Here is a 26,001-nt window from a genome sequence, read left to right as displayed (position 1 = left end):
CTCGCGAAAATTCCCTTATAGCTGAGAACACTATTATCATCGCGAAGTGAACCCTGGATTAGTCCATCGTCCAGCTTGAGGTGTTCTGTCAGTGGGCTGTGGTGTGCAATTGCCAGAGCCGTGGCAAAGGGCAGACTGAGTGTCAACGCCGAGAAATAACAGCTTGTTTTCATCGTAGACGGCTACTTGTTGTGAAGCTTCTGAATTCTTTCGTTCGCTTTATGAAATATTTGAGGTATTCGGCTTGGTAGAGATAAGATGGATAGACCAAACAAGAAGAGGATTGTGCCACATTTCTTCTATTTCAGGGCAAATCCTTTTTATCGTAGAGACATCGAAACAGGAAACTCTCGGATACATTGTTTACAATGAACAAGGTGATGGCGCACCATGGGAGGCTGATGTCGTTCAATTAACTCCATTCGACCTAGCCGAATCCGTGTTCAGCCACAACACGTCGTGAGCAAACCTAAAAAGACATTGAGGCGTGAGTGACGGGGTATAAGTATCCAATTTCGACATGAGAACGCCCAGCAAATATCTCAAAAATCATGGCACCCACATTTTCAGAACGCCCTACAAGATGGATTGGGAGCTTATTTAATTAGGGGATAGCGTCGCTGCCGCGAGAAGGGGCAGTCGGTCTTCGGACTTGCCTTATTCGTACATACAGTATTATGGCCAATCCGTCATACCATATATCTACCTTGGACTCCATATCTTTGGTCCTCGGTGAGAGATGGTGATGCTAATTAGATTTGAGCAGTAATCTTCCTTTAAGGAGCGTAGGAGGGATAAGGCATACATAGGTGAGATCCTTACGAAAGAGTGAGGTTAATAAATTTCAAGCTCCTGGCTCCTTAAAGATCCTGTTCGCACAACCTTGACAACGTTGCCAAGGTGCTACCTCCCCCCGCCTCTTATGGTTCAATCGCCTTGACTCCCTCGGGAATAGAAGGCCAACCTGTGTTAAGCAGAACGACCAGCATGATATAACAATAATATATTGCTAATTGTGAAGAGACAGCGCTCCCATCTCTTACGTTCTTCTCTCGATGTCAACACTCGTCGGTTGCTGAAACCGATCTTGGTGAGGACTGCATTCGCAACACGTTGTGATGTTGCTCCAGGCCAAGCCCACTGCCAATCTACCGAGAGTGCCGTGGACGGCACTCGGGAGTTGAAGCTGCGGCGTCACCCTTGATTGGACAGCAAAGAACCGAGATACCTTCTCAGTCTCGAAATGCACCATTTCTCGAAAACATTACTTTTTCCTGATCAATCCATGGCCTTAGCAAGACATGCTGGCCGTGTCGTTGTTTGTAGGGTGAGAGGCTTCGGAGCCCTTTAGCCATCCGAGGCTGAGTTATAAGAACCCCAGAAACCCCAGATAGTGGGGAGATCTTCAACGCACCATTGAGCTTTCTTGTCAAGCAAGGTAGCCTCACCCTCCGGTTTACTCAAGATGGCATCAGGTAATGATTCCAACGACAAGAGCATCATGGAAGCTCAAGTGGAAAATACGACCTATAATGATGCTCAACACAACAACGTCATGGTGGTCGAGCATATCGAAGGCGAACTCTGGACAGGCATCAATAAGCAGACTATGTTGGCTTTCTTTGTATGTTTACCTGGACGAACTGAGGCGTACAGCAAATATCCAAATCGGGCTGACACTGAGGACATTGTTCAGGCTATTTGCACTCAATTGAGCGCATACGAGTTGACGTTGATCATCCCGGCCGTCTCAGCTTCCTACATCAACGCCGAACTGGGCCCCAGCCCGAACACCCCGTGGATTAATATCACCTGGACTCTTGGAGCAGCTATCCTTGTGAGTGTGGGAGGGCGTCTATCGGATATCTTTGGACGCCGACATTTCATGCTTTGTGGAGCAGTCATATCATTCATCGGCACCATCGTTGGAGCCACCGGGCAAAGCATTGCCCAGATGATTATAGCAGGCGTCATGTTCGGGGTCGGATCGGGGTTCCAGGAGATGGGATTTGCTTGTATCATGGAATTCATTCCCAACAAATACCGATTGACCGCTCTCGGTGAGTCGAGGCTTGGGCAATAGCCCTAAAACATCATCGTGTCAGGTCTTCTGATTGATATCTAGGACTTTACGGAACTAGCGCAATTATGTGTGTTTTCTGTCCTCTTATCACCTATGCCTTCATTGCACATACCAGCATCGGCTGGCGAAGTGCATATTGGTACATGACTGGCTTTCATGCATTTGGCCTCATCTGCATGTTTTTCTTCTACAAGCCTCCGACTTTTGAAACCAAGCATAAAGACGATGGAGTTTCGAAGTGGAAGCTGGTTTCAGAGATGGATTATGTCGGCTTGTTCCTTTTTACTGCTGGGTGTGTTTTATTCCTGGTCGGCTTGAGTTGGGGAGGTAGGAAGTACCCTTGGAGGCACGCCGCTGTTATCGCACCTATCATTGTGGGCTTCTTCCTCTTGGTCCTGCTCTTTGTCTGGGTCTTCAACGCCAACCTCAAATATCCTTTTCTTCCTCCAAAACTCTTCAGACAATGGCGAGGGTAAGGATGAGAACTCCCCAGACCTCCACAAGATGGAAGCTTCGAACTAACAAGCTGTGTAAAGGTACAACGTTCTTGTCATCGTCGGCTTCTGCTGCGGCATGCTCTACTATAGCATGCAGGTCATTTGGCCACGCCAGTCGGCATTACTGTACGTGCCGGCGAACCAGCCAATCTTGCGTGGAGTATACGCAAATCTGACGCTTATGGGCACATGGGGTGAGTCACAACACATATCTCTATGTCAAATTTCTGCTCAAGATATTCTGACACCACAACAGTATCTCTCATCTCCGTATGGGTTGTGTGTGCAAGATTCGGCCACGAGAAATACCAGATCCTGGGATTCATCTGCTGCCAAGTGGCTTTCGTGGGTGCTTTGTCGACTCTGGATATTGGGCAAAATGGGAAAGCGATCGCCCTCGTCTTCCTCATGTCCTGTGTGATTAATCAGCCCCTGTATATGCTTTTCAGCATGGTGTCCCTCAACCTGGACGACCAAGCCGATATGTAAGTTCATCCCACCCCTAACTGTGTAGTCAACTGGAAAACGAGCGTTTTCTAATCTTATATTCCTTCTCAGGGGCGTCGCAATCGGAGCCATCTCCACCTTCCGTCTCCTCGGGGGTGCAATCGCAACGGCAGTCTACAGCTCAATCGTAGACAACCAATTCGCGACAAGGCTGCCTGGGCAAGTCCGAGAAGCCATCGCCGACACGAACTTTGACGTCAATGATTTGCTCGCGTTAGTCCAGGCGGCAGCTGTGAATAGTGCAGCTGCATACGCGAAAGTCCCGGGAATCACCACCCAGATCATCAACGCGGCTCAGCTGGCGGTCAAACAGGCCTACATCCAAGCCTTTCAAGTGGTTTATTACACTGCTTTAGGGTTCGCTTGCCTCGCCATCCTCAGTGCTTTGTGCATCTCAGATGTCGATCCGGCTAAGAAAAACTATGATAAGGCCGTGCACCTGGAGAACGAAAAGTTGGAGACTGTCTTTGGAGCAGGACCAAAGCAGGATGCCTTCGACCGCAAGGAAGAAGTCTAGTTTGATCGTATTGGGCAGATAGATCATCTCTAGACCCAATTGGGCTGTTGTTGGATCGGCAATTTTGTTGTAGTTGGGTGGAATTTTGACTTGACACGGCAGTCTGACGCTGAAGGCATATTTCAGAATTGGCGAACAGCTTGACTCAGTAGAATTTGGATATTGGGCGCTGCCCAAAGTCGTTTCCCATTTAATTGTTTTCACGTGCTCCCTTAGCTCATATGCCACGAAAGGCCAATTTCAATGAACCCCTGAACTCAGTGTAATGTGGTATAGGAGCACTTCTCGGCTCAGGTTTTCCCGACTGCACTGACATGAACTTCCTTTGACCACTTTCTCATTAAACTGAAGAGGCCTAAGTAGAATCAATAACAAATGACGACGCAGCTCATCGTTCTAGCTTGTTATACTTTTACTGACCCTGAAACTGTCAAGTCTTCCTACAACCAAGCAGCTCGAATAAGCTCTTGCAGTCCGCCGTGCTCCCAAGGCCATAGCACTCGGCGAGGAGGCTCTCAACAATGCTAGCATCATACAAAGCAGGCGCTTCTTGTCTGAAACGGTCTTCAACCGCTTTTGAGTCCAGCCAAGGCACGTCCGCCAACGAGTGCTGGTGGGTGCCTCCCCCCTCCATGTGAATTTCCACGCGGCAAGGTTGTCTGCCTTGCGCGAGCTCCTGGTCATATTCTCTGCTGGTCTGGATGTTGCAGCGCTGGATGAGCCTCTCCAAGTTCGCGTTGTTGTACTGACGGTATGCATGCTCGTCGATGCGGCCGAAGAGGAGCGCTGCCGATACGCTGTACTGTAGGCTCATTTTCGTTTGCTGGATCTTTTCGAAGGGACCCAGGCTATCACAGCCTGGGTATTCCTTTGCCACGGTTGTTGTGACGATGACGACGCGCTCAATTTTCTGTGACGACCCTGCTAAATGTTTATAGAGTCTCAGAGCAGCAGCAACAGGGGTTTGGATCAAGTTGCAACCTGCTATAGGTTTGAATTTGACGCCCATGATGCCAAACCCGAGGCTAGATTCCGCTACAAAGTCCCGGAACCGGTCTACAGCGCCAGGCCCGCAATTGTAGGCTTGAAATAGGCCATCCTTCCCCTCTAGCACGCTTCCACTACTTACCATGCCTGCCTTTGCTAGGTCGTAGCTTGCAATACCGCTCCGACTCGATATACCCATGTGGGTGTTGATCTCCTGCCCTCCCGCCCAAGGCCATTCATTCAACCCCGCGGCCATGTTTGCCCCGAACCCTAGGGCACTTGTAGCTTGATCGATGGTCATGCAAGGGTCTCCGACGATTCCTACTGCAGTGGCACCGAATGCACCTATGATCCCACTAGGACGAAAGTGCGGGTTGCACGTACCAGAGTGGCGGACCGAAGAACCCAGCATAACAGCCATTTCGTAACCACCTACTATACTTCTCAACAATTGATCACCGGTCCATCGTTCTCGTTGAGCGAGGGCCAGTGCCGCTGGCATCACCATCACACCAATGTGCGCCCCTGCGGATAGATGCATATCATCTCGGATAATGCTAGTTTAAGACTCGTCAGCAATGGTCATCGAAGATGATGACGAATATCGACTTACCTGTGTGCAAGAGCTGCATTGGTAAACGCGGCTACTTCAGCCGATAACGTCGAATTTAGTCCCATCACATGGCTTGATCCCTTGCTCGGGCTTACCACCTCGGCATATTGTAGCAGCGAAGCACTCCATGTGGCAGAGAGACCAGTGACCAGAGCACCCAAGTAGTCAATAAGGCATTGGACAGCCTTTTCTCGTACTTCAGCCTTCAATTCGCAGCTTCGGAGCTTTTCGAGGCGACCAACTGCCAGTCTAGTTAGAGTTGGTTTCGGTCTACGATCTTCCATGGCAGATGGCGCAGCCATCTTGTTCGCATCTGTGGGAATTGTGGTGGACGCATATTGCGGTATTCGTCATTTTTGGCTGTTGAAATGGGCACTTGTAAGTATCGAGACGACTTCTGCCTTCCAATCGATATGGGTTTCAGGCTTCACCATCGCCCGGTATCCTGGTCACCTCCTCAATGGCAGCCGGGGAGCCGCTGCAATGTGAAGAATTGTGAAAGCATATCCCCGATTTTCGCTAGGCATCTCGGCTGATATGGACCAATAGCGTCGAAGATCAATAAGCCAGCAATTTCTCAGTTTCAGACTCCGCAACGTGTGCTCGAATGATCAAGGATTTCTCCGCATGGATGACGCTCAATCGGCCTAAATCAACATTGCTATCCAGGTATGTGACTCAACGTCATCCCATTGCCATGCTGTCTCTGCAGAATTGTTGAATCTGTATGATAAAGAACTGTTTCTCACGCGCGAGAGTTGTAAACTAGTATTCCCACCGATGTCTCACAGAATTCTGCTCACTGGAGCCTCAGGCTATCTTGGAGGGACGCTCCTTGCTCGCTGGACGAGCGTCAACCTCCCACCGTACGAACGGCTATATGCGCTTGTCCGGACGGAAGAACAGGCCAAGTCTGTCGGGCAATACGCCGCCGCGCCCGAGCCCCTAATTTTCGATATCAAAGATGAAAAAGCCGTGCGATCTGCAGTTGTGGACAATCGAATCACCATTGTATATTTCCTAGTCGATGCTTTCCAGGTGGATTCCCAGAGATATTTCATTGCCGCCCTGGCCCAAGTGAAGAAGGTCACTGGTATTGATGTCCATTTCTTGCATGTAAGAAAATCACCGCAGGGTTGACGTATGAGTCTTATGGACATTCCGTGTTAACTTTCTCATTACCAGACGAGTGGAGCGAAAATTTTCTCCAGCCATGCTGGTGCACCTATCGATAGGCCACTTTTGGATACTGAAGAAGAGCTATATGATATTCAAAAGGCACAGGTTCCACTAATTCCTCCAACCCAGACAGTAAGTTTCTTGGTCCTCCTTGCGCTGTTCCTCTTTGGGGCCGAGATTAAATGAGCAAGCTATCTAACCATGGAGAGTGAATAATTGCCAGGCCATCAACACGAACAACACCGTGATCGAGGACGCTACGGCACTTGGGGTGAAGAGTTACATATTTGTTCCATGCATCGTGTGTAAGTAACTCTTTGCACCATCTATCTGCGGTTCGGGAGCTAATGGAAGTAGATGGCAAAGGTGAAGGGTTCGGAAATCGGATTTCGATTCAGACCGTCGCAATAGTTCGAGCTGCACAAGCAACAAGGCAAATGCTCAGTGTTGATCCTGGACGGCCGGTTAGTATAGGCCCCTTGTTCCCAAAGGTGGAACCGACTAAACACCGTCTGGCACTCAATCATCGTTAACCTATGTTTTCGTGACAGACTTGGCCCGTGTGCCATGTGCTCGACAATACCGCATTGTACCTCGAGCTTCTCCGATCCATCTTGGCCAACGAGAATCCTGGCGAGGGACAGCAGGGCTACTATCTCGCAGCTTCTGGCAGTGTCGCCTGGGTCGATCTTTATGCCGCAATGGCGACCAGCCTCGCCAAGAGGGGCATCATTGACAACGATTCCGTGGCCCCAGCTTCAGATAAGGCGCTGGGTGATATGGCTACAGCTCTAGGCTGTACCAAGGAGCTGGTCGCATTGCAGTTGGGAGGAATGTAGGTTCACTTTCGGTTATGAAAAATGCAGACGGATGACGCTGAGTTTACAAGCTGTGTTTTGTATGCCTTCGAATCTCGACTGACTTTGAAACAGGTGCACATTCACGGCAAAGCATGGGTCAGACATCGGCTGGACACCGAAATACGCAGCCAGTCACATTCTGGATACGGCGGATGAAGAAGTGGAGTTGATCTTGGCTGAGAGTGCATCGTCATGAGAATTTCATAAGGGCAAAGAGCCTTTTGTATGCGATAGCGTTACTCAATCTCCCAACCAGTTAACGCGGACAAGTTTTCCATAAAAGGGTCCAATGCGGCATCAGTGATATCAAATAAGTTCTGGAAATGTACTGTGGGATCGGCCAACCAGGACATGTCATCCCATAGACCTTCGTTAGTTTGCCCCGCAAGCAAAATTGCAGCTAAACCAGAGGTTTGCACAGTGATTTGTGGGAAATAGCTCCGCCAGTCGATACCGTGAAACCAATCCACGTCTGAAACTGTGGAGGAGGTAGTAGGATGGTCGGTAGCACTTGCTGTAGACTCAAAATCCGGCCTGCCGCTTCGTAGATTCTCAAATGCCTTTAAGCGGTCGAAGCCCTTCACAAAGATCTCCGTCGTAGGCCAAAGGCGTGCAAGTTCGCTCAAAGCCAGCTTAAGGATTCGAATATCCTCGGCTCCGCTTTCTGCTAACCCCTCAACCCGTTGCGTGTACAGGAGCGCCACAATAGCAACCGCAACATGCCAGGATGATATCGCACCTAGGAATCGAATCTCACCTCGGGCGAGGAAGTCTTTGAAAATGCGAGTGACACAGGACGCCGACAGCACCGCAGCTGTGTAGGCTTCCGGCCATGGCTGGGATGGGTGCTGAGAGGACCAGTTCAGATGTAAAATAGTGACTGTGGTCAGATACGGCAGGTGTAATGCCAGTACATCTCTGTCAAATGTTCGCACACGATCAGACATATTAGACAAGCCAAGATGAGGTGGGAGGTTTCGAACCCAATTTACGAGTTCTTCAGCAAGAGTGGCAGGGAAAGCGGCTTGTTCGGGATGACGAGACAAATGCTGTCCGACGCGTCCGATAATGCCACAGAGGCGAACCCAGTGGACAAAGATCTCTGCTCGAGGATCTCGTGACTGTGGTGGACCGAAGTCATCAATAGATGGCTCGCGGACATCGCAATCTTCAGGATTGATCGAACAGGGTCGACCTTGACAAATTGCTGTCAATCGCTCTCGAGCCTACGCAACAACCTTTCAGCTCGACTAGACCTTAAGTCAGACAATGTGCTCCGGACATACGAATAGAGTCCACCATATCCTCCTCCGCAGTCCTTGAATTACCTCACCCCCAACATCTTGCACGTTTTTGGGCTCGCGATGCAGGCCTGCTTGTTGAGCGTACTTAATAGCAATGCCAGTCCACCACCACGCGGCATCTTTGTGAACTTGCGATGGTCTGGGAATAACAATCAGCTGCGACCTTCCTTGATAGACGTGCTGGAAAGAAGCCAATGGGGTGGGGAAATTTGAAGGGCTGGGAGGTCTCACCCACGTGGCGCCCACCAGTAGAATAGCATGATGGCCTGCAGACAGACAATTGGATTACTGTCTTGGTCCATATAGAAAAGCATCTTGGCCCGGTTGTAGTATTCAGCGGCTGTTGCATGCCGCATGATGGGAGGACGAACCTGAGTTCCTAGGAGGGCCAGTGCGTTGATCAGTAAGGGGGAAATTGTGGTGTCCGAATTCTGCCAAAATGTGGCCTTGTCCAGGACGGGACACCACGGCCAGCACCAGTCGAAATAGGTGTCTGCAAAACTTTGCTGTAGCTCAGGCGGTGGGAGGTCATTTTCAATGCCCGTAAACACGGGCATTGTGCTTCCTGGATCACTGGCGGCAATTCTTTGAGAATCTCGAGCGAAGATCTGCAGAATGCCACTGTTTCCGAGGTAGCTGGCCCCTGGGGCCGGCGTAGCAGTCGGCTGTTGAACCTCGGATGGTTCATGGAGATGGGCATTGGAAGCAGACAATCCAGTGCGGGCTTGTCCCTCTGCTGCCGGAGGGGGAGTCATCTCTTGCGGAGCTGTGAGGGATAGGAGGCTTTCCATAGCCGCCGGCTGATGCTGCAGCGGCTCGTCATGACTTGTTGGCTCACCAGGGAACCTAAGGCCCTGCTGAGTCTCAGATAGTACTGATGGCTGACGAGCAGACGGCTCCCAGTTTGCATCGACATTGCCATTATCAGAACTATTGCTGATGGCAGGTAAAATACGAAGATGAACTGTAGGCCGAGTTGCTGAAGCATTGGAATCCGCCTGAGTGGCCTGGTGCTTTCTTTTTCTTCGCTGTGGGGATCTCGGCCTGGTATTGAGATAGGCTCGGATCAGCTTGGACGACAATGTTCGACGGCCAAGGGCCGGGACTTTGCATACAAACTTACTGGCAGAAACTTGAGGACTCGATACAGTTACCACAGCTTGACAAACCTTGCTGACTCCGGCTCTCAAGGTCACATCTCAACTGCAAGACGATGAGGTGTAAGCTAACGGGCAGTCGGCACATATTTCTCTATGAGTGTACTAACCTTACGATTATGGCACGGCAGGCAAACCCGTCGGGCTCGCAGTTTGCGAGGCTGCGGTAGAGACTCTTCTCGAGTCATGGCTAAGCAGAGGTGGTCTTAGCTGGCGTACTTTGTGGTCATAGATCATAGTTTCCTAGAATCTCAATTCCCGGGTGGGAGAACAAGAAACTAACTTCTCTACCTAGCTAAGTGAGTTGCATAAGAAGCCATTAACTAACTAGATGGTACCCACGCATCCTTACGGTCCCTTAAAATGGCGACACTGGTGGGGATCCAAAGCGGGGGTGTGCGGACTGCCGAGGAGGTTGGGCGTCCCAGCCAACCTGGGGTACCTCAGAGCCTGGAACCACTAAACCTTGGCAGAAAATGGGTGACTGGCTGTTGCATAATGACATTACCTTAGGTGGTCAAGTAAGTCGCATCTGCGGGGTGTTTAGCTGGCTAGCCTAACTTTAGGGGCAAAGGCGCCGTCAACTCCCTGACCCCGAGCGCAAACCCTGCACTACCTAACTATAGAGGTAGTTAAGCTAACAGTTCCTTTGCACCCCCCGGCCATTTTCACAGGCATGTCATTAGGCACGCTCTTCATCAAAGCAATTCGTTCGAATTCTAGGACAGTCTGCCCCCTTGGACCTGGCAGGCGGCTAACTTAGATAATTAAGAGACCAATTGTCACAGACGTCATTGATCTCCCATCCGAGATATACACGCTTCTAAGTACTTGCGCAGCTGTTCAACGACCTTCGCTTCGACACTCAAAACACCCTGTTTCTTGGCGATGCTTCTGCTCTGGCTACTCCGTTCATGGGGCATTCTCGCTGGTCCCTGGCCTGGAAGCATCTTAGTCTCCCTAACAGACTGCGACAACTTGTCCGCACATCCTTTAACACGATCCAAAGGCTGAAGAATGCTTGGATCAAAAGCCAGAACCAAGTACCCAAAATCAGACAGCAGGGGTGTTGGCTCGGCGCTCCCCGCAGCAATGCCCAGAAGCTGCACCATGATGGCAAGGCCACTGCCTTTATGACCTCCCCATACAGACAAGGCGCCCTGCAAAGCCTTGAGAGGATCTGTCGTCAAGTTTCCCTCATTATCATACGCTGATCCTTCTGGGATGTTAGTTCCGAGTCTCTCGGCAAGTTTGACTTGCGCATACATGATATTACTCGTTCCGATATCCCAGATGATGGGTTGGTCGAGCTCATTTGAGGGAAATCCGATGCAGAAGGGATTGGTGCAGACTTTCGGTTCGTACCCTCCATGTGGTGCCACAATGGGCGTACCGTTAGAGGCAATAAAGACGATCAAGTTCTCCCTAGTCGCCATCTCAGCATAGTAGGCCAGATTTCCAGAGTACCAAAATCCGTTCGCCCCGACAACGGCCACTCCAGCGCTCTTAGCCTTTTCAACGGCAATCTTCGTAGCCTCGTACGCAACAAGGTTGCCCACGGCGCCGTGACCATCGAGGTGGGCAAAAGTCAATCCGGATCGCGTCACTTCAATTTCATGCGCGGACGGCGCGACCGAGAATTGTAGTTGCTCGACAATGCTCAGAGCTCTTGCAAGCCCTGCAAATGGGTGGCCTCGCATCTCAGCGTCCACAAGGTGATCTGTAATGATCCATGCTTGCTCGGGGGAATATCCGGCCTTTTGGAGCATATTGTGACATAGCTGAGTGGCTTCTTCGATCGAGATCTGAACTTTTTGGTCCTTAGGACCATTGGTTGCCGGCTCCTGCGCTGATCGATTCAATTGGGAGCTTGGAGAGGCGGCCATGATGATGAATTCCAGGTGTTAAGTTTTAGCGAGCTGACTGCACTTATCCTTGAGATTTCTCGTCTCCTCTAAAAAACGTACATCCAGTAAAGGTACACTGTGGCATATTGATCACGTAAGGAGGACGGCATTCAACACGTCGGCCTTTTATTAGAAGTCTTGAAATTCGAGAGGCTGTCAGTCCCGGGGCTTTTGTTCGATAGACCTGACAGCCTGCTAAGCTTTCTCGGAATCGCTCGAAGAGTAGTCCCATCTTTCGGTTTACCGGTGTAGTCCAGCATAAGGTTGGGCTTGGGCTTGTCGTCCACGCCCATTCCCTGGGCCCGGCCGCAGGCCTGTGGTTATTGGATCATAGAGCCGAGATACCGAAGCTGAAAGAACAACCAGCTGACCCATCCACTTCAATCACGGCCGGGGGTACCAACCAACATTTGCTATTTTGCCTCTGAGAACCAAGGCGTTTCTATTCACTCCAGGATGAACGAAAGTTAGATGCTCTCTCAATGAATGAACCTCGGGTGTGCTGCACTGTGAGAAATTTGGTTTTCGGTTGATATCCTCCTTGCAGTTTCCGGTGTCTGTCGGTTCAGGTCTCGACTTTGCACCGAAGCATAGTACAAAACACCACTATCTTCCCTTTAATCGGTAAATCCCTCTTACAAGGCTTGAAGAAGCTACTTAAAGGAAAGAAGAACAAACAGCAATAGAATGGCTGCCACTCAGAGTAATGGTGTGCCCAGCGGGCCAAGGCCAAGATTGAACATTCCTGGCTCATCTGTGTCGATATCGGTCAAGATCATTGACGCATCGACCATCTCTAACGTGCCTGCTCAAGCTTTGTTTACTCCACTGGTCCCTGGATTTACGACAGCGGCCGCTGCACCTTCATTTTGCTTTCTCCTCGAGCACCCCTCTGGTCAGAAGGTGCTGTTTGATCTCGGGATCCGCAAAGACTGGCAGAACCTTGCCCCGGCCATCGTCGAGCGATTTAAGAAGGTTGGACACCAGCCGAGCGCTGAAAAGAACGTTTCGGAAGTCCTCGATGAGGCTGGCGTTGGCAAGGAGAATATTAATGCTGTGATCTGGAGGTAAGTCGAAGAGGGAGGCACATCACATCGTAGTTCAAAATCCTGCTTTATCATGCCCCTAGCCTTGTCAGTCCTTGCTAACATGGATAAAAACTAGTCATGCCCACTGGGACCACCTAGGGGATATGTCCACCTTTGGCCCGCAGACTGACTTAGTAGTTGGTCCAGGTTTCAAGGATTTTTTCCTGGGTGAAGGGAACGGCAAAAACTCTACCCTGGGGAGTGTCCAACCAAGCGACGTGGAGTAGGTCATGCCCGTAGAAAACCAAATCTGTCCAAGATATTCGACCATTCTGAAACTAACACATATCGTGATTAGAGGCCGAACCGTCCGTGAAATCGATTTCCAAGGAACGAAGACCCACACGATTGGCCGGTTCAAAGCCCTCGACTACTTCCAAGACGGCTCGTTATATCTTCTAGACACTCCCGGCCACTGTGTCGGCCACCTGTGTGCCTTGGTCCGGACGACTACAAATCCAGACACGTTTGTCTTCTTAGGGGGTGATGCCGCACACCATTGTGGCGAAGTCCGCCCGTCAGCTTATGTCCCGATGCCTCAATCCATTGCAACTTTGAATAGGGCAACGCACGCGGACCGGCAATCTGCTAGCTTTACTAACAGCAACATGCCCGTCTGCCCTTGCTCCTGGTTCGATGAATTGCAGGTCTCGCGCAATCGCGATCCTGCCGGTCCACTATGGCAGCCTGCGTTTGGCCATAATATGGAAGAAGTGATGACAACAATTGAGGGCATGCAGGAATATGACGGAGATGGGAATGTGTTTGTCATATTGGCTCATGACCCATCCTTGCGATGTCCTGAGGTGCCGTTCTTCCCAGAGCAGGTTAACAACTGGAAGGAAAGGGGACTCGGCCAAAAGTTGAGGTGGGTATGGACGGAAGAGATCCTTGCTGCAATAAAAACAAGTAATGACCCTGTGGACTTCTTCCCTCGTGACATTTCAACTAAGATAGCTACTTAGCACAATACTATTAATAGTCAACGCAAATAGTTGTCAGGAAGAGGTGAATAACCTTAAGCTCGTTGTAGTCGTAAGTACGTCCAGACGAGCTAGTCAGTCGTTTAGTGAATAATATGTTCTGCCTACAGTCTACCTAATTACGACCTACAACTGTCGCTGAGTCTGATTGTCTAGCTATGGCCTCTATTATTGGGCGTAAACCTGGACTAGAAGCTTACGTTGTTGGTTAGAGCTAAGATCTATCATTGACATGGTCACGGGGATGGCTTTCCGATGTTAGGTCCCCTGTCTCCTCCCTTTTCCATTGATCAGCTATTGACGTTCTGCCTCCGCCTTCTTTTGAAAACCATATTCACCAAAAGATCCTGGCCAAAGAGTGGCATTCCCAATGACAGATAACTATAGAGTGTGCGATCAGTGCGTAAGGTCTGTCGAAATCGTTTCACCCTCTATCTAAGTTTATTGTTAAGACGTAATAACAGTCGCAAAATAAAATGTACGATATCCTTAAGAAGGCCAACCGTTCTCAAGGGTCGATTTAATATTATCCCTTAGGTGACCATGGGAGGCCAAGTTGCTCTCGCTGTGTTGAGGATTTTCACGACTGTACTTACACGCAGAAAAAGCGTAGGCCGGGGCCAGCAAAGGGCTCGATGAGAAAACGGCTCAACACTCAACACAGGGCAGGAGCAATGTCTTCCGGTCGAAGACACCATCGCGGCAGAACTCTGTGATTTTTTGGATGTTAGAAAAAGCAGAGGTATCCATTCTAGCTTTCCAATAGCTATACCCTTATTCTGAGTCACGCTTCTGACATTCTCCATGGGTTTATTGCCTCAAGGACTACAAGTTACGATACCAGACACCTTTCGGTCATCAGCGCTAGATTTAACCCACCAAGCAGGTGGGAGGGCTACCAGATGATTCATGGCCATGGTGATCTGGCTTTTGGGCCGGCTGACGAGAATTGTATGCGTCTGTCATGTGAGGCAGAACGAGACCTGTACACATCATACTTCTTTGTCATGGTCGCGCGACTAACCAAAACAGGCTCGATGTCTTCGTAACCAATGTTCAATGTCATTATCCGCTATTCAGATATCAGGATCTCTTTCAGCAATATGACAATGAGCGGATTCGACCCAGATTGTTGGCTCAAGCATCTCCAGACGCCCAGAGGTTGTAGCATTTGGCGCGAGAGAGCTGGGTGATTTCTACGCCGAGTTTGCGCGACATGCTTGTCTACCAATAATGTTGTCAGGTGCCGCAGCTGATCTGGACGATCTTCGGACGTTATTTCTCCTCTCCCTTCACGGCTACCGTCGAACCACGAGTAAGAAGACTTATGACAATGTATCTCTGCTGGTGCGTTTGTGCTACCAGTATGGTCTTCACCAAACTGACAACCTTGCCAATTGCTCTTTCTACCGAGCCGGTGAGACAACATGCGAAGAGATCCAAGGTTGGAGATATCTCTGGTGGTCGATCTTCCTGTTGGATACTTGTTGTACTGCTATTGCTACAACACCGTCCAACATTGATAGGGACAGCGTCTGTGTGGCCCTGCCCCACGGAAGCATCGAGGAGTGGACCAGTGGAAAGGCGCTACCACGGCCCACAGGTCGTCTATTCCTACGTGGTGATCTTAGCACACTCGCCTAGGTGCTTCACTGTGCGTCGGCTTCTTGGGCGCGAACCCCAAGCAATGGACCGGATGTCGACAGTAGCTTCGTCATCCGACTCCTCAACGCATATCAGCTCCGCAAGATTAGTAAGGTGCGCCGCGCAGCGATTGAAAACCCACATGGAAACTTCACCCTACGATTGGACTCTTTGTCGACCAGGTTGACCGTTCTTTGTGCCGCTTTACCTCAAGCTTATCTCAATCCAATCTTTATGGCAGATTCGAATGAATCTCGAGATGAGCATGCAGTGAGACTGATAAATCTGTTTGGATTGTGTTTACTAGAGATTCTTTTACTGATGCCAAAACTGAGCGAAAGTGATGCATCATGGTCATCGAATTGGAGTGACCTCGAGCCCATTCTATCGCAAACACTCGAGATTGTGCGCGGCTGGGATCCCAACTTTTGCTCTATCACAGATCCTGCAGTTGGGTACATTGCATTTACAGCCATGACTCTCCTGCACATATGCTCAAGGCTTGAGACCAACAATACCACAACAAGCGTACCCAATGCTAAATTTGAAAGCTCCTGGAACGTTTTGACCTTTTTCCTCAAGCAGCTCAGCCGTTACTGGACCCTGCCGGAGATTCTACTACGTAAGTGCAACTTTTGGAAACGATGGCTTTCCCCTCTAAGTGACATAACACTAGCGCACAGCCTCTGTTGTTGCATCCAGAGTCGGCAGAAGCCTTCCATAAAACCGCAGTCTCCTCAGTAACGCTAAAAGATGCTTACTACATCGTGGAGAGTTTGCAGCGGCCAGTTCATTTCCATCCTTCTCCGGCACCATAAACCATTGACCACGACGAAGCGTTCGAGGCGATTTCCTAGCATTTCAGCAATGATGGAACAGGACCTCGTTCTCTCGCCATTATCTCTTCGCATCTTCTTCCATCCCCTTCCGTGTCCATTCTTCATTCTTTTTCAAGTATGCTTTGAAAGTTTCGGGATCATTCATCATTCCGTCTACATCTGTTTTGACCGGCACGTCAAAGCCCTTTCTGAAAGCTCCAGGCTGACTAAGGCAGCCCTGCCATCCTTGGACATTGGGGAATTCAGTGGCATCCAAACCGCTGAAAGCTAGCCACAAATTAGATCCATCCACGAAAGGAAGTCCCAGTTCCTCAAGCCTACTCAGCAGGTTAGCCCAAGACGAAATAGCGATGTCCGCTATCGTCAATTTATTCCCAACCAAGAACTTGGTCTTCGAGTCGCTCAAGTGCTTGTCCACAGTTCTATAGAGCCTGCGCGACTCGTTGATGTATCGATCGGTCGAGTACTTCTCGGGCAAGTCTGATAGTGAATACCTCACGAAGTGGTTCGCTTGGCCCTGCATCGGGCCGATACCTGCCATTTGGAAGAAAAGCTGAATAGATTTTCTGCATTAGCGACGGTTCACTCTCAAGTGGAGAAAGTGGAAGCACGATTACCCAGTTGTTTGTCTGCCAATGCTCTTTCGTACCACGAGGATAGGAGATATTGTGCTCGACGTCATACCTTTCCACGAGGTATTGCATAATCGAGCCTGATTCGAAGAGATTGACGGGAGTCCCGTCTGGTAGAGTATCTGTGAGAGTTGAGATGCGGCCACTGGGGTTGATGTTCAAGAACCACTGCTCCTTGTGTTCGATCTTGGGCAGGCTCACATGTCGAACTTCGTAGGGGATACCCAGCTTTTCGAGTATAATTGACACTTTGTGCTCGTTTGGCGACTGGGCCGTGAACAGGCAGATTTGGCTTTGTCTGACATGATTTGGTGGACTTGTATTGTTTCAAAGACTTGAACTTTGAAGATTATGAGGGTTTTCGATGTGCATCGAAAATTCTCAATGTTGCGAGCATTTACATTTTATATACCTGCGCGCTGGGATAGAAATGGCTTATACTTGGATCATGTGCTGAGATTCATAACCTCTCCTCGCCAGATACATGATCAGGGTTCGGAATATCAGTTCAACCGCGGAAGAACCAACATCCCCCGGTGGCCGGGTCTATGCCGGGATCGACCACTAATCAGTCGGCACATTAACCCAAATTGGATAGGATATGGCCTCATTCGCGTGCAAAGTTGTGTACTATTGGTCACCAACATCGACCGGCCCCGCTTTTGGGGAACATCAGGGCTACACTTAGGGTATATCCAATGCGCAGCGCCGACGTCCACGACAATTTATATGGGCACGGCTGCCCGGCTCTCAGAGACCTAATAATGTCCTACTATCGCACTCTCCCCGTGTCAGAACGTCAACGTCAATACGATTATAAACCCTCTGCTCTCCCTACTTGGACCTACCCATACATGCTCTTATGCCTTTCTACGCAATAACTGGTGCTTCTAGAGGCACTGGGGTATGTATATTTACTAGGAGATTTAACGGGACAAATGTATGCTAAAACATATATCTACGTAGCTGGCAATCACAGCCGAGCTGGTAAGTGAACCACACTCAGGAACAAGAAGTAATGCTAACAGAACTGCGAACAGTCTAAGAATGCATCTGACCAAGTATTTGCTATCATCCGCAACGAGACGATTCCCCGACGCCCTGTAGGACCTAGTCTCTTCTCGCAAAAATCTCCACGTTCTGAACGCCGACATCACGAACCCAGAGCAACTGCGATGCGCGAGGTCCACCATCTCGGACGCTACGGGAGGGTCCCTCGATGTCCTATTCCAAAATGCAGGCTGGAATACAGACGCAACCGCTGCCCTCTCGGCATCCGCCGTGAGCGACGGGGACAATCTTCCGATGATAAGAGCCGCATTAGTCGACGCTATCGATCACAACGTCATAGTTAGGCTATCTGTCATTAACATCCTTCTCCCGTTAATCCATAGGGGAGCGGGCAAGAGGATCGTCGTCCTGAGCACAGCACTGGCTGATATTGACGTGACTCTAAAAACGGGAATGAGTCACCATATCCCGCACAGCTCTTCCAAAGCAGCCATGAATGTGGTACTTGCGAAACTGGCGATCGATCTGCAGAAGTAAGATATAGTTATGGTGGGTGTGTCGCCCTGGATAGGTATCGAGAGGTGAACCAGGCATCTATATCTCCACATTCCCGGCGTCTGTTGCCAGGGAGTGACTCGGCTGATCCAATGTTTTCTAATACTCCAGCCACGGAACAGCAGAAACAGATGTTGGGATATCAACGGCAGCTATTAAGGAAGGTCAAGCCAGATTTAGAGCGGCAGCTGACTCCTGCAGAGTCGGCAAGCATGATTTTGAAAGTCGCCGACAAGCTGACTATTGCCCAGGCTGGTAAGATGCTCTCCCATACGGGGACCGAGGAGTGGCTCTCAAGGTATGGCTAATTAGATGTCTTTTGGCTTTCGAAGCATTGTGGCATCTAGATGCCGTCAATGCCACCAAGGAACATGGACACACCTCAGTATCAATCTCCATAACCCGCATTCTCATACTCAAGCCCATCTTGGGCATCGAACTCCCCCGACCCATAAACTTCTCCCGCATAAGCCTCCACATACATCATCTCCCCAGCAGCCACACCCTCCTCATATGTTGCATATTCAGGATATACCCCTACATCAGGACTTCCTTCGGCCTGAGTGTACGCCATGTCCTGCGGCATGTACACCTCATACTCCTGACCCGAACTCCCGGATTGCTGCACCACCATTGTTTCGTTGTTGGTAATGACTTGTTGCTGAATAATAGTCTGATTCTGCTCGATATATATATTCTCCTTCTGGGGTGCCAAGATGATAGGTTGCGAAACTGGCGCTATCGCTTGTGTATCTTGGTATATCATAGCCCCTGATTGTGGCTGTATGATATTGTACGCTTCGTAGCCTACAACGCCACCAGCACCCGCTGTACCAACTAGAAGCGTGGCTTGTTCTTGTGATGAGCTTACATAATGCGGGCCGAGCTGTTGTTGAGGACACATTGGGCGTGGTGGCGGTCGGCTTCGAGACGATACACTTTGTATTCGAGCCGTTGGACGATGTGCAGCCTGGCTGGAAGCAGCAGGCTCGTTGGTTTGGACTGTCTGAGTGTATGGTGGAGGGTCTGAAGTGTCAACAGATGCCTGGATGGTGACACTCCCCTGCGCTTGGAGTGAAAGTGAACTCGTCTGGGTGGGTTTCGGAACAACTGAAAGGGAGGAGAGATTTAGAGATGTAGTTGTTTGTGACAACTCGCTTGTGTTCTGTTGCGGCAAAGTCGACTGATGGGTCGACCCTGGTGGCTTCATGATTGCCGGGCTTGCTCCAGCCTGACTGACTTGGGCGCCAACGTCAATCTGTAGCTCTACAGTGTTGTAGTCATCATATTCAGCTGGCTCAGGATGTGGGATTGATTGTTGTGCAGGGGGCTTGTTGACCTGGTTAGAGTGCTGAATCTGGTTTGCGTAAGTTAACGAAAGCGTGCCATCGATGCTGACCGGGTGAGCGCGAACTGGCCTACGTGATGGAAGCCCGGCATTTATCCTTATTGGCATCGTACTAAGTTGAGAAGAAATCGTGTTTGTTGCGGAACTTGGCCGAGGGTGTGATGTGAGTGCGTCCTGCTGCTGCTGATATTCGTCCTCCTGAATATTTCCTGAACCTTGAGGAGTTGGCTGAGCTGGGTGTTGAACTGGAACTCTGATTTGGTATTCAACCTGGCCATCATATGGGATGAATTGCCGATTCTTTGGTTGATATTTGCCTTTCTTGTCGGCAGCTTCGACCATTTCACCCATCATACTTTTGAGAGCTCGACCAGTTTTGATTCCAACAGCGCCTGTCTTGACAACCATTTTCCTGGAAATTTTTTGCATCTTCTTCGGATCAACCATAATCTGTCCTGCGACTTTGGCTTGTCGAGTTGCGAGGCTTGCACCGCTGATAGTTGCATCCTTCATGGCAGTAGTGGTGAGTGCTAGGTCGGAGGCGAATTTCTTGGTGAGGACTGTACTGTTGTTACGCTCCGAAAGCTGGTGGACCGCTAGGGCCTCTCCGAAACCGGGCACCGCTTTCCTCATAACCGCCGTATTGACATTCGTGGACATTGACGAGTCCTGGGCCGGCTGGGCTGGGGCAGTCTGACTTCGAACCAGGGTCGGCGTCTGACTCTTTGGGCCTCCTCCAGGCGTTGTAGTATACCTGGTGATCTGAGGCATCTGAGGAGCCGGAGGCTTTTGCGGAGGTATCGGTGCTAGAACTTGTGGGGGAAATTGGTATGAGCATCTTTGCGTTTCTGGATGAATGAAAATTGTCTTGCCATCAGGGGTCTGCGATTTCATCCACCCGGGCGGCAATTGACGAGAAATGGGTCTCTCCCAAGAAGTTTTATCTGCTGTCGGATTGCAATAAAGCGTTCTTCCAGATGGATCTTCCATCTCCAGCCATCCTGGAGGTAACGGTGATGATTGAGGCTGAATGGGAGTGTGTGTGTGTGCAGACACCAATGGTTTTGGGTCATAGCCTGGCTGCACATGAGCGGAAATGAGTGGGTCTTGCAGTGCAGTCACATATTCCGCCATCTTTTGGGTCGCAATCAAACTCACAACGGGTCACGTCTGGATCGCCTGGATCTTTTGCAAGCCAGACGATAGTCAGGAAATGATAGAGAGAAAGTGGACAGCGGGTGTCCTGAGAATTAATATTGTATTCTTCTGCCCCTCCAACTTCGTGTACGCAAGTACGTCCAAGACATCTGGACAGGACATCGTACCCGTGTGCCGCATACCAAGACAAAACACGAGGGGTCACTCGTTTATCATTTGCGTGGAGCTGAGATCCAAGGAGAGCTGGACCAGCCCTGTGACCAGTACCATGCATTAGGCCAAGCCACATTATGCAGCAAAGCTAAGCCAAGCCTGCGCTTGATTGAGCCAGAGTTGGTTAGAGTCACACAAGAAGCCAAATGTGGATCATTGTACTCTCGAGGTCCTAGTGTCGAGGAAAGAGGGCAGGACGATTGCGTGAAATATCAGACGCGTCAACGCGCAAGAACCCTATGCATTAGAAGATGATCGTGAGTTCCTTCGGGTAGGGAAGACTGTTTGTATCCTCTCCGAGAATATCAGTGCTTTCACAATTTTGATCCTGACCCAAGATGGAAGTTGTGCTACCATTAGTCCTCTCGCAAGGATCCGGCTGGAGACTGAACGGGTCTAGACAAGGTCGCTGAGCAGTGAGATATGCCGGAATACTCACCGCTTGGATTCATGACCGAGCCGAAGTCCTCTCATTAGAATGCCATACCCTATAGCCCGTCGCTATATGAGTGGGCTGGCGCAGCTTGGTTGGTAAAACAACTCACATCTAATGCAGCATGGCCCCGAGGCTGAAAGAAATGACTAACGGATCGCCGCGAAACGGAGCGTGGAGCTTGATCTTTCTAGACTTGCAGCGCACTAGAGATATTATTCCGAGCCGGAATAGCTTCCCCAGAGTACTAGCCAACTGTCTTCAAGAGCATTTCGTGATTATCGGAGGAGAATTGTTGCTAAGATAATATTATCGAGCGTGAAAAACACCCGTCATAATTCGGGACTTCTATACTACAGGGAAGCCTTCGGACTCTGGAGATACTTAGTTCCGGAGTTTCGCTTGGGATGGGCCTTGGCGATTTTGATCACGTGCACATAATCACGGAGCCACCGAAACCCGGTTTGCTTGGATGCACGCTGCCACAAAATACCAGTCAATCTAGAGTCGTCGAAAGTCGTGCCAGCGTCTTCACTCTACTTCTAGAACGAGCGCTGATGAGAGTGCTGATGAGAGCCTTCCATCGCCGGCACCGGAAAACAAATGGCCTCTTTGCTCAAGGTTTGGATAATGATTGCTATTTACTTACCACGGGCTCCTTGAAACCTGGTATCTCGACGTCCCTTCAAAGAGCTCAGCCCAGAATGGCTTCTACCTATAGTTAGAGTAAATCGCCTCGTCAACAAAACATTATCAGGTCTTGTATAGCCAAGGAGATACACTCTGCCTATAATCCTCACAGACAATACTTCGGGCCCAGCTTCCTCCCACGAAAGCTTGATCCAGACCGTGAGGCCGCATCACGAGTTGATGACAACACGGCAAGTTGATGGAATCCTAGCCTCGATACGGCCCCGAAGCATAGCAATTCCAGCCACGTCGTAGGCCACAAGGCGGTGCAAACCAGGGTATCAAGGGTTCAGAGATAGCACGCTGTACTCCGTAACCTTCATGCCCGCATCTCAGCGCGGAGCGCTTTGCATCGGACCGGCGATGATACTGGATTTAGACTTTCTTTGAGGATAAGGGAAGATCCGCTGCAACCTCAAGGTGCGTACTATTCCAGAGACGCTGTAGCAGGGCGGTGACAGGTATTTCTGAGAGGTTGAGAAGAACATCTACCTGCCTTTGTTGGTAGCCAAGGGCATAATGCCGAGCATCCAAGATATTGAAGTTACCAGGGACAAAACTTTTGCCTCTTGATCTGGAGAAGTCGCGGAGAAGTTGGCAATATGTTCTAAGCGGAATACTGACAAGTGAACTCGACTAGTGTGCATATCGCTTGGCGCATCTTGGCTTTTCGCCCTATCAAACCAGGAGCAACATTGAGGTTGCTTAGGGATATTTGTGATCTTCAGAACGCGCAAAGCCTGACTCAAGCGAGAAAAGGTTGAGATCCAAGTTGCTCGTCACATATTATAAAGGTACTTCGAGATTACTGTTTCAGGCGCTGCAAATTGAGGCCTTAAGGCCCTGCGGGTCCTTCTTGTGTGCCTCGGAAGTCAACAACGCCAAGGTGATCACCCTCTTTGCCTATGCTCTGCTATCTTCTCAGGTTTCATCGGCCAAGCATCTGCTGTAGTATTAGTCGTCATAAACCTGGTACCAAGCCTTGCTGCCTCCACCCAGATATCTGCACTGAGGAACTGCACATACGAGGATGCCTGAGATGCCGTACGGCAGATAGATCAAGGTGAGTAAAGATCATGTACTTAAATGGATCGGCCACTCTCTTTCGAAAAGACTGTCGTGTCATCTGCAGCCATTCGGGGAATCGCGAGGCAAGTATTTCATGCATTAAGTGTTCTTGCTTGTTGCGTTGACTTAGTTGACTCTCCACCATGGTTCATATCAGTTCTCTCGTCCCTCTCTGCTCAGCCTTGATAGGCATGAGCAGAGCAGCTGCTCTGGGGTCTGCCGAGCGATATGCTTCTGGCGAAGTCCACGCCTATATCATGGGCATAAAGATGGTAAACTCCCTAGATGTCCTGCCTTCCATCTTGGCACAAGGCTGACACGTCTTTGCAGGCACAATGGGACGCCGAGATCGCGGCCGGTCAAATGGACAGCTCTCAATATCCCGAGCTTGGTTATACCAAGTGTGAGAATGGATTTGCTGCGGCAATCCCTGGAGATAAGAATAACACCTTCAGGTGTAACAATGTAGGCTCTCCCTAAGGCAATGTGTCAATGACCGAAACAGCTGACATACCAAGATTGACCTCTATCACTTCTTGTCACACGCAGATCTGGGTAGCTCTGCTGCTCGAGGCTCATCCTCGTGGGGATGGACCTCTGATGACGGCAGAGAGTTTGTTGCCATTGGACAATACGACGGAACAGCTTTCGCGGAAATCAGTAGTGAGGGCAAGCTAGTGTATCTCGGTCGGGTGCCTCAATACGATCCCATTGGCTCAAACTGGAGAGAAATTCGAGTGCTCCGAGGGTATGCTGTTATCGGATCCGAGGCTATTAATCACGGTGTCCAGATCTTCGATATGCGCAAGCTCCTCGATCTCGACCCAGAGAACCCCACCAACTTTACCCAGGAAGATCTGACAGGCCATTGGGATGAGCTCCCCGTCGGACGAACGCACAATATCGTCATCAACGAGGAGCTCAACTATGCCATTGCTTCCGGCTCGGTTGGCGGCAACGAAACCATCAGAGTTAGAGGCGACCTTCCTTGTCGTGGTGGCTTGATCTTTATCGACATGACTGACCCATCCAATCCAACTAGCCCAGGCTGTGCAGCTGGTGACGGATATGTCCATGATGCACAGTGCTTAGTTTATCGTGGGCCAGACAAGAGATACGAGGGCCGCGATATCTGTTACGGCTACAACGAGGATACGCTCACGATCTACGACGTGACTAATAAAGTCGGCAACACTACAAGCATCATCTCGATTACTACCTTCCCTGGTGCGGAATACGTTCATCAAGGTGTTGTCAACGACGAGATGAACCAAGAATATATTATTCTTGATGATGAATTTGACGAGCGTGATGCAGAAGTCGGCCCCATGACTCGGGGTCTCCCGACAACGCATATCTTTGACATCCGTGACCTCGAGAATCCACACTATACCGGATACTACGCTGGCAAAACCCGTTCTATTGACCATAATCAATATGTCGTTGACGGCTACAGCTACCAGTCTAACTACGGCAATGGACTGAATGTCTTGGATATCCGCTCGTTGCCTGAAGACCCAAGTGGCGGCAGCATCTGCGAAGCTGGATTCTTTGATATCTATCCGGAAGACGACGAACTAGAGGGTGGCGGCACGGTCGCGTTCTTAGGGTCTTGGTCTTCATACGCTTATTTCAAGTCTGGATTCATCCTCGTACACACCATCGAGCGTGGAACCTTCGTCGTCAAGATGACCAGCAAGCAATGCCCCGTTCCCAAGACCTGTGAACCCAGTGAGTGTCTCACGTCGCTGCGCGCCAGTAGTATTGAGGGCCGCCTTGAAGAGGGCCAGGAGTTCTGCCATAATTTCACCATTCGACAGGTTGATGACCAGCGTGAGATTCCCAAATTCGCTGTTCAGGCTTGTGCGGGAGAAGGCGGGGAAGAGGCTCTAATTGCTCAAGTCAGCAGTGCCTGTGCCTGTGTCCCAACAATCGCGGTTCCCGAGCTTCCCAGGACAACCAGTCGGCCACCTGTGCTGACAGTGTTGCCACCTTAAGGAGTCCAAAGAGTGATCTCTGATGATGTGGCAAGGACGAAAATTGAATGAGTAGATGACAAATGGCCATTTAGCAGGCCATGCGGAAGTTGGTAGCAAGCATAAATGAACACCATTCATATCTTACAACTGTCATTTAAGTGAATAGACCACGACACACGCTGTAACTACTAGTAATGAAGACTGAGCGTTGAAATGCCGCGAGGCTTTATTGTCATGTGATGTTCCGATGACGGCCCAGAATAAGGGGTAATATCTGTTCTAACCTTGGGACACTGAGGCAGATCTTGGAGAGAACAACAATCATGAACCCTGGCAATTGATCTGGTAGATTTGGCTTGCTCATTTCTACGAGCATTTCGAACCTCATCCTCACCTATGTACTTCACAATACGTCTCCTTTGCACACGTTCGATAGCTATTCTTTTCAGTTGTTCTCTTCCGGCTTCTTTAGCTCCTAGTTTGTATTGCCCACTGACGCCGAGCCCATCATCATCAATATTCGTTACCATTTCATGTGAAACACACTAGCATTGCATAAATGGCCTCGATAATTCTGCTCGTTACTCCGCTCGTTCGAGCACCATAGTCAGCAGTAGTTCATTCCAAGAAATGCGACAACAGACCGCGCGAGAAGTTTACTGGTGTAGCTTTGAACCATAAGTCGACACATATAGCCGTCGCCATCTCGTGATCAAAGTATCTTCGACCGCAAGATATGCATGCAGGAA

The 26,001-nt window shown here is 49.9% G+C and overlaps 11 protein-coding genes across 11 annotated transcripts; 6 read left to right on the top strand and 5 right to left on the bottom strand.

The window, feature by feature from the left end:
* Nucleotides 1-1,465: 1,465 nt before the first annotated feature.
* A1O9_08747 (uncharacterized protein) lies at nt 1,466-3,604 on the top strand (the record flags this gene model as incomplete). The annotated part of the gene is made up of 5 exons (XM_013402230.1): nt 1,466-2,060; nt 2,126-2,555; nt 2,620-2,774; nt 2,837-3,065; nt 3,139-3,604. The coding sequence occupies 5 exons, from the start codon at nt 1,466-1,468 to the stop codon at nt 3,602-3,604; spliced, it is 1,875 nt and encodes a 624-aa protein (XP_013257684.1).
* Nucleotides 3,605-4,034: 430 nt separating this feature from the next.
* On the bottom strand, nt 4,035-5,506 carry A1O9_08746 (uncharacterized protein; the record flags this gene model as incomplete). The annotated part of the gene is made up of 2 exons (XM_013402229.1): nt 4,035-5,148; nt 5,205-5,506. The coding sequence occupies 2 exons, from the start codon at nt 5,504-5,506 to the stop codon at nt 4,035-4,037; spliced, it is 1,416 nt and encodes a 471-aa protein (XP_013257683.1).
* Nucleotides 5,507-5,984: 478 nt separating this feature from the next.
* On the top strand, nt 5,985-7,439 carry A1O9_08745 (uncharacterized protein; the record flags this gene model as incomplete). Its single annotated transcript, XM_013402228.1, has 6 exons — nt 5,985-6,320; nt 6,390-6,515; nt 6,607-6,688; nt 6,741-6,847; nt 6,935-7,218; nt 7,316-7,439. The coding sequence occupies 6 exons, from the start codon at nt 5,985-5,987 to the stop codon at nt 7,437-7,439; spliced, it is 1,059 nt and encodes a 352-aa protein (XP_013257682.1).
* Nucleotides 7,440-7,479: 40 nt separating this feature from the next.
* Nucleotides 7,480-9,302, bottom strand: A1O9_08744 (uncharacterized protein; the record flags this gene model as incomplete). Its single annotated transcript, XM_013402227.1, has 3 exons — nt 7,480-8,469; nt 8,530-8,686; nt 8,779-9,302. 3 exons carry the CDS (start codon nt 9,300-9,302, stop codon nt 7,480-7,482), a joined length of 1,671 nt encoding a protein of 556 aa, XP_013257681.1.
* Nucleotides 9,303-10,495: 1,193 nt separating this feature from the next.
* A1O9_08743 (uncharacterized protein) lies at nt 10,496-11,590 on the bottom strand (the record flags this gene model as incomplete). The annotated part of the gene is made up of 1 exon (XM_013402226.1): nt 10,496-11,590. The coding sequence occupies one exon, from the start codon at nt 11,588-11,590 to the stop codon at nt 10,496-10,498; it is 1,095 nt and encodes a 364-aa protein (XP_013257680.1).
* A 708-nt stretch (nt 11,591-12,298) lies between these two features.
* A1O9_08742 (uncharacterized protein) lies at nt 12,299-13,664 on the top strand (the record flags this gene model as incomplete). The annotated part of the gene is made up of 3 exons (XM_013402225.1): nt 12,299-12,678; nt 12,776-12,922; nt 12,998-13,664. The coding sequence occupies 3 exons, from the start codon at nt 12,299-12,301 to the stop codon at nt 13,662-13,664; spliced, it is 1,194 nt and encodes a 397-aa protein (XP_013257679.1).
* Nucleotides 13,665-14,915: 1,251 nt separating this feature from the next.
* On the top strand, nt 14,916-15,326 carry A1O9_08741 (uncharacterized protein; the record flags this gene model as incomplete). Its single annotated transcript, XM_013402224.1, has 1 exon — nt 14,916-15,326. One exon carries the CDS (start codon nt 14,916-14,918, stop codon nt 15,324-15,326), a length of 411 nt encoding a protein of 136 aa, XP_013257678.1.
* An 897-nt stretch (nt 15,327-16,223) lies between these two features.
* On the bottom strand, nt 16,224-16,706 carry A1O9_08740 (uncharacterized protein; the record flags this gene model as incomplete). The annotated part of the gene is made up of 2 exons (XM_013402223.1): nt 16,224-16,432; nt 16,487-16,706. 2 exons carry the CDS (start codon nt 16,704-16,706, stop codon nt 16,224-16,226), a joined length of 429 nt encoding a protein of 142 aa, XP_013257677.1.
* Nucleotides 16,707-17,659: 953 nt separating this feature from the next.
* Nucleotides 17,660-18,345, top strand: A1O9_08739 (uncharacterized protein; the record flags this gene model as incomplete). The annotated part of the gene is made up of 2 exons (XM_013402222.1): nt 17,660-17,701; nt 17,905-18,345. 2 exons carry the CDS (start codon nt 17,660-17,662, stop codon nt 18,343-18,345), a joined length of 483 nt encoding a protein of 160 aa, XP_013257676.1.
* Nucleotides 18,346-18,751: 406 nt separating this feature from the next.
* On the bottom strand, nt 18,752-20,845 carry A1O9_08738 (uncharacterized protein; the record flags this gene model as incomplete). The annotated part of the gene is made up of 1 exon (XM_013402221.1): nt 18,752-20,845. One exon carries the CDS (start codon nt 20,843-20,845, stop codon nt 18,752-18,754), a length of 2,094 nt encoding a protein of 697 aa, XP_013257675.1.
* A 2,571-nt stretch (nt 20,846-23,416) lies between these two features.
* On the top strand, nt 23,417-25,270 carry A1O9_08737 (uncharacterized protein; the record flags this gene model as incomplete). Its single annotated transcript, XM_013402220.1, has 3 exons — nt 23,417-23,545; nt 23,604-23,738; nt 23,792-25,270. The coding sequence occupies 3 exons, from the start codon at nt 23,417-23,419 to the stop codon at nt 25,268-25,270; spliced, it is 1,743 nt and encodes a 580-aa protein (XP_013257674.1).
* Nucleotides 25,271-26,001: the final 731 nt, after the last annotated feature.

The sequence above is a fragment of the Exophiala aquamarina genome (assembly GCF_000709125.1).
Source record: "Exophiala aquamarina CBS 119918 chromosome Unknown aczIA-supercont1.8, whole genome shotgun sequence".
Taxonomy (NCBI): domain Eukaryota; kingdom Fungi; phylum Ascomycota; class Eurotiomycetes; order Chaetothyriales; family Herpotrichiellaceae; genus Exophiala; species Exophiala aquamarina.
This window is presented reverse-complemented; position numbering and strand designations above follow the sequence as displayed.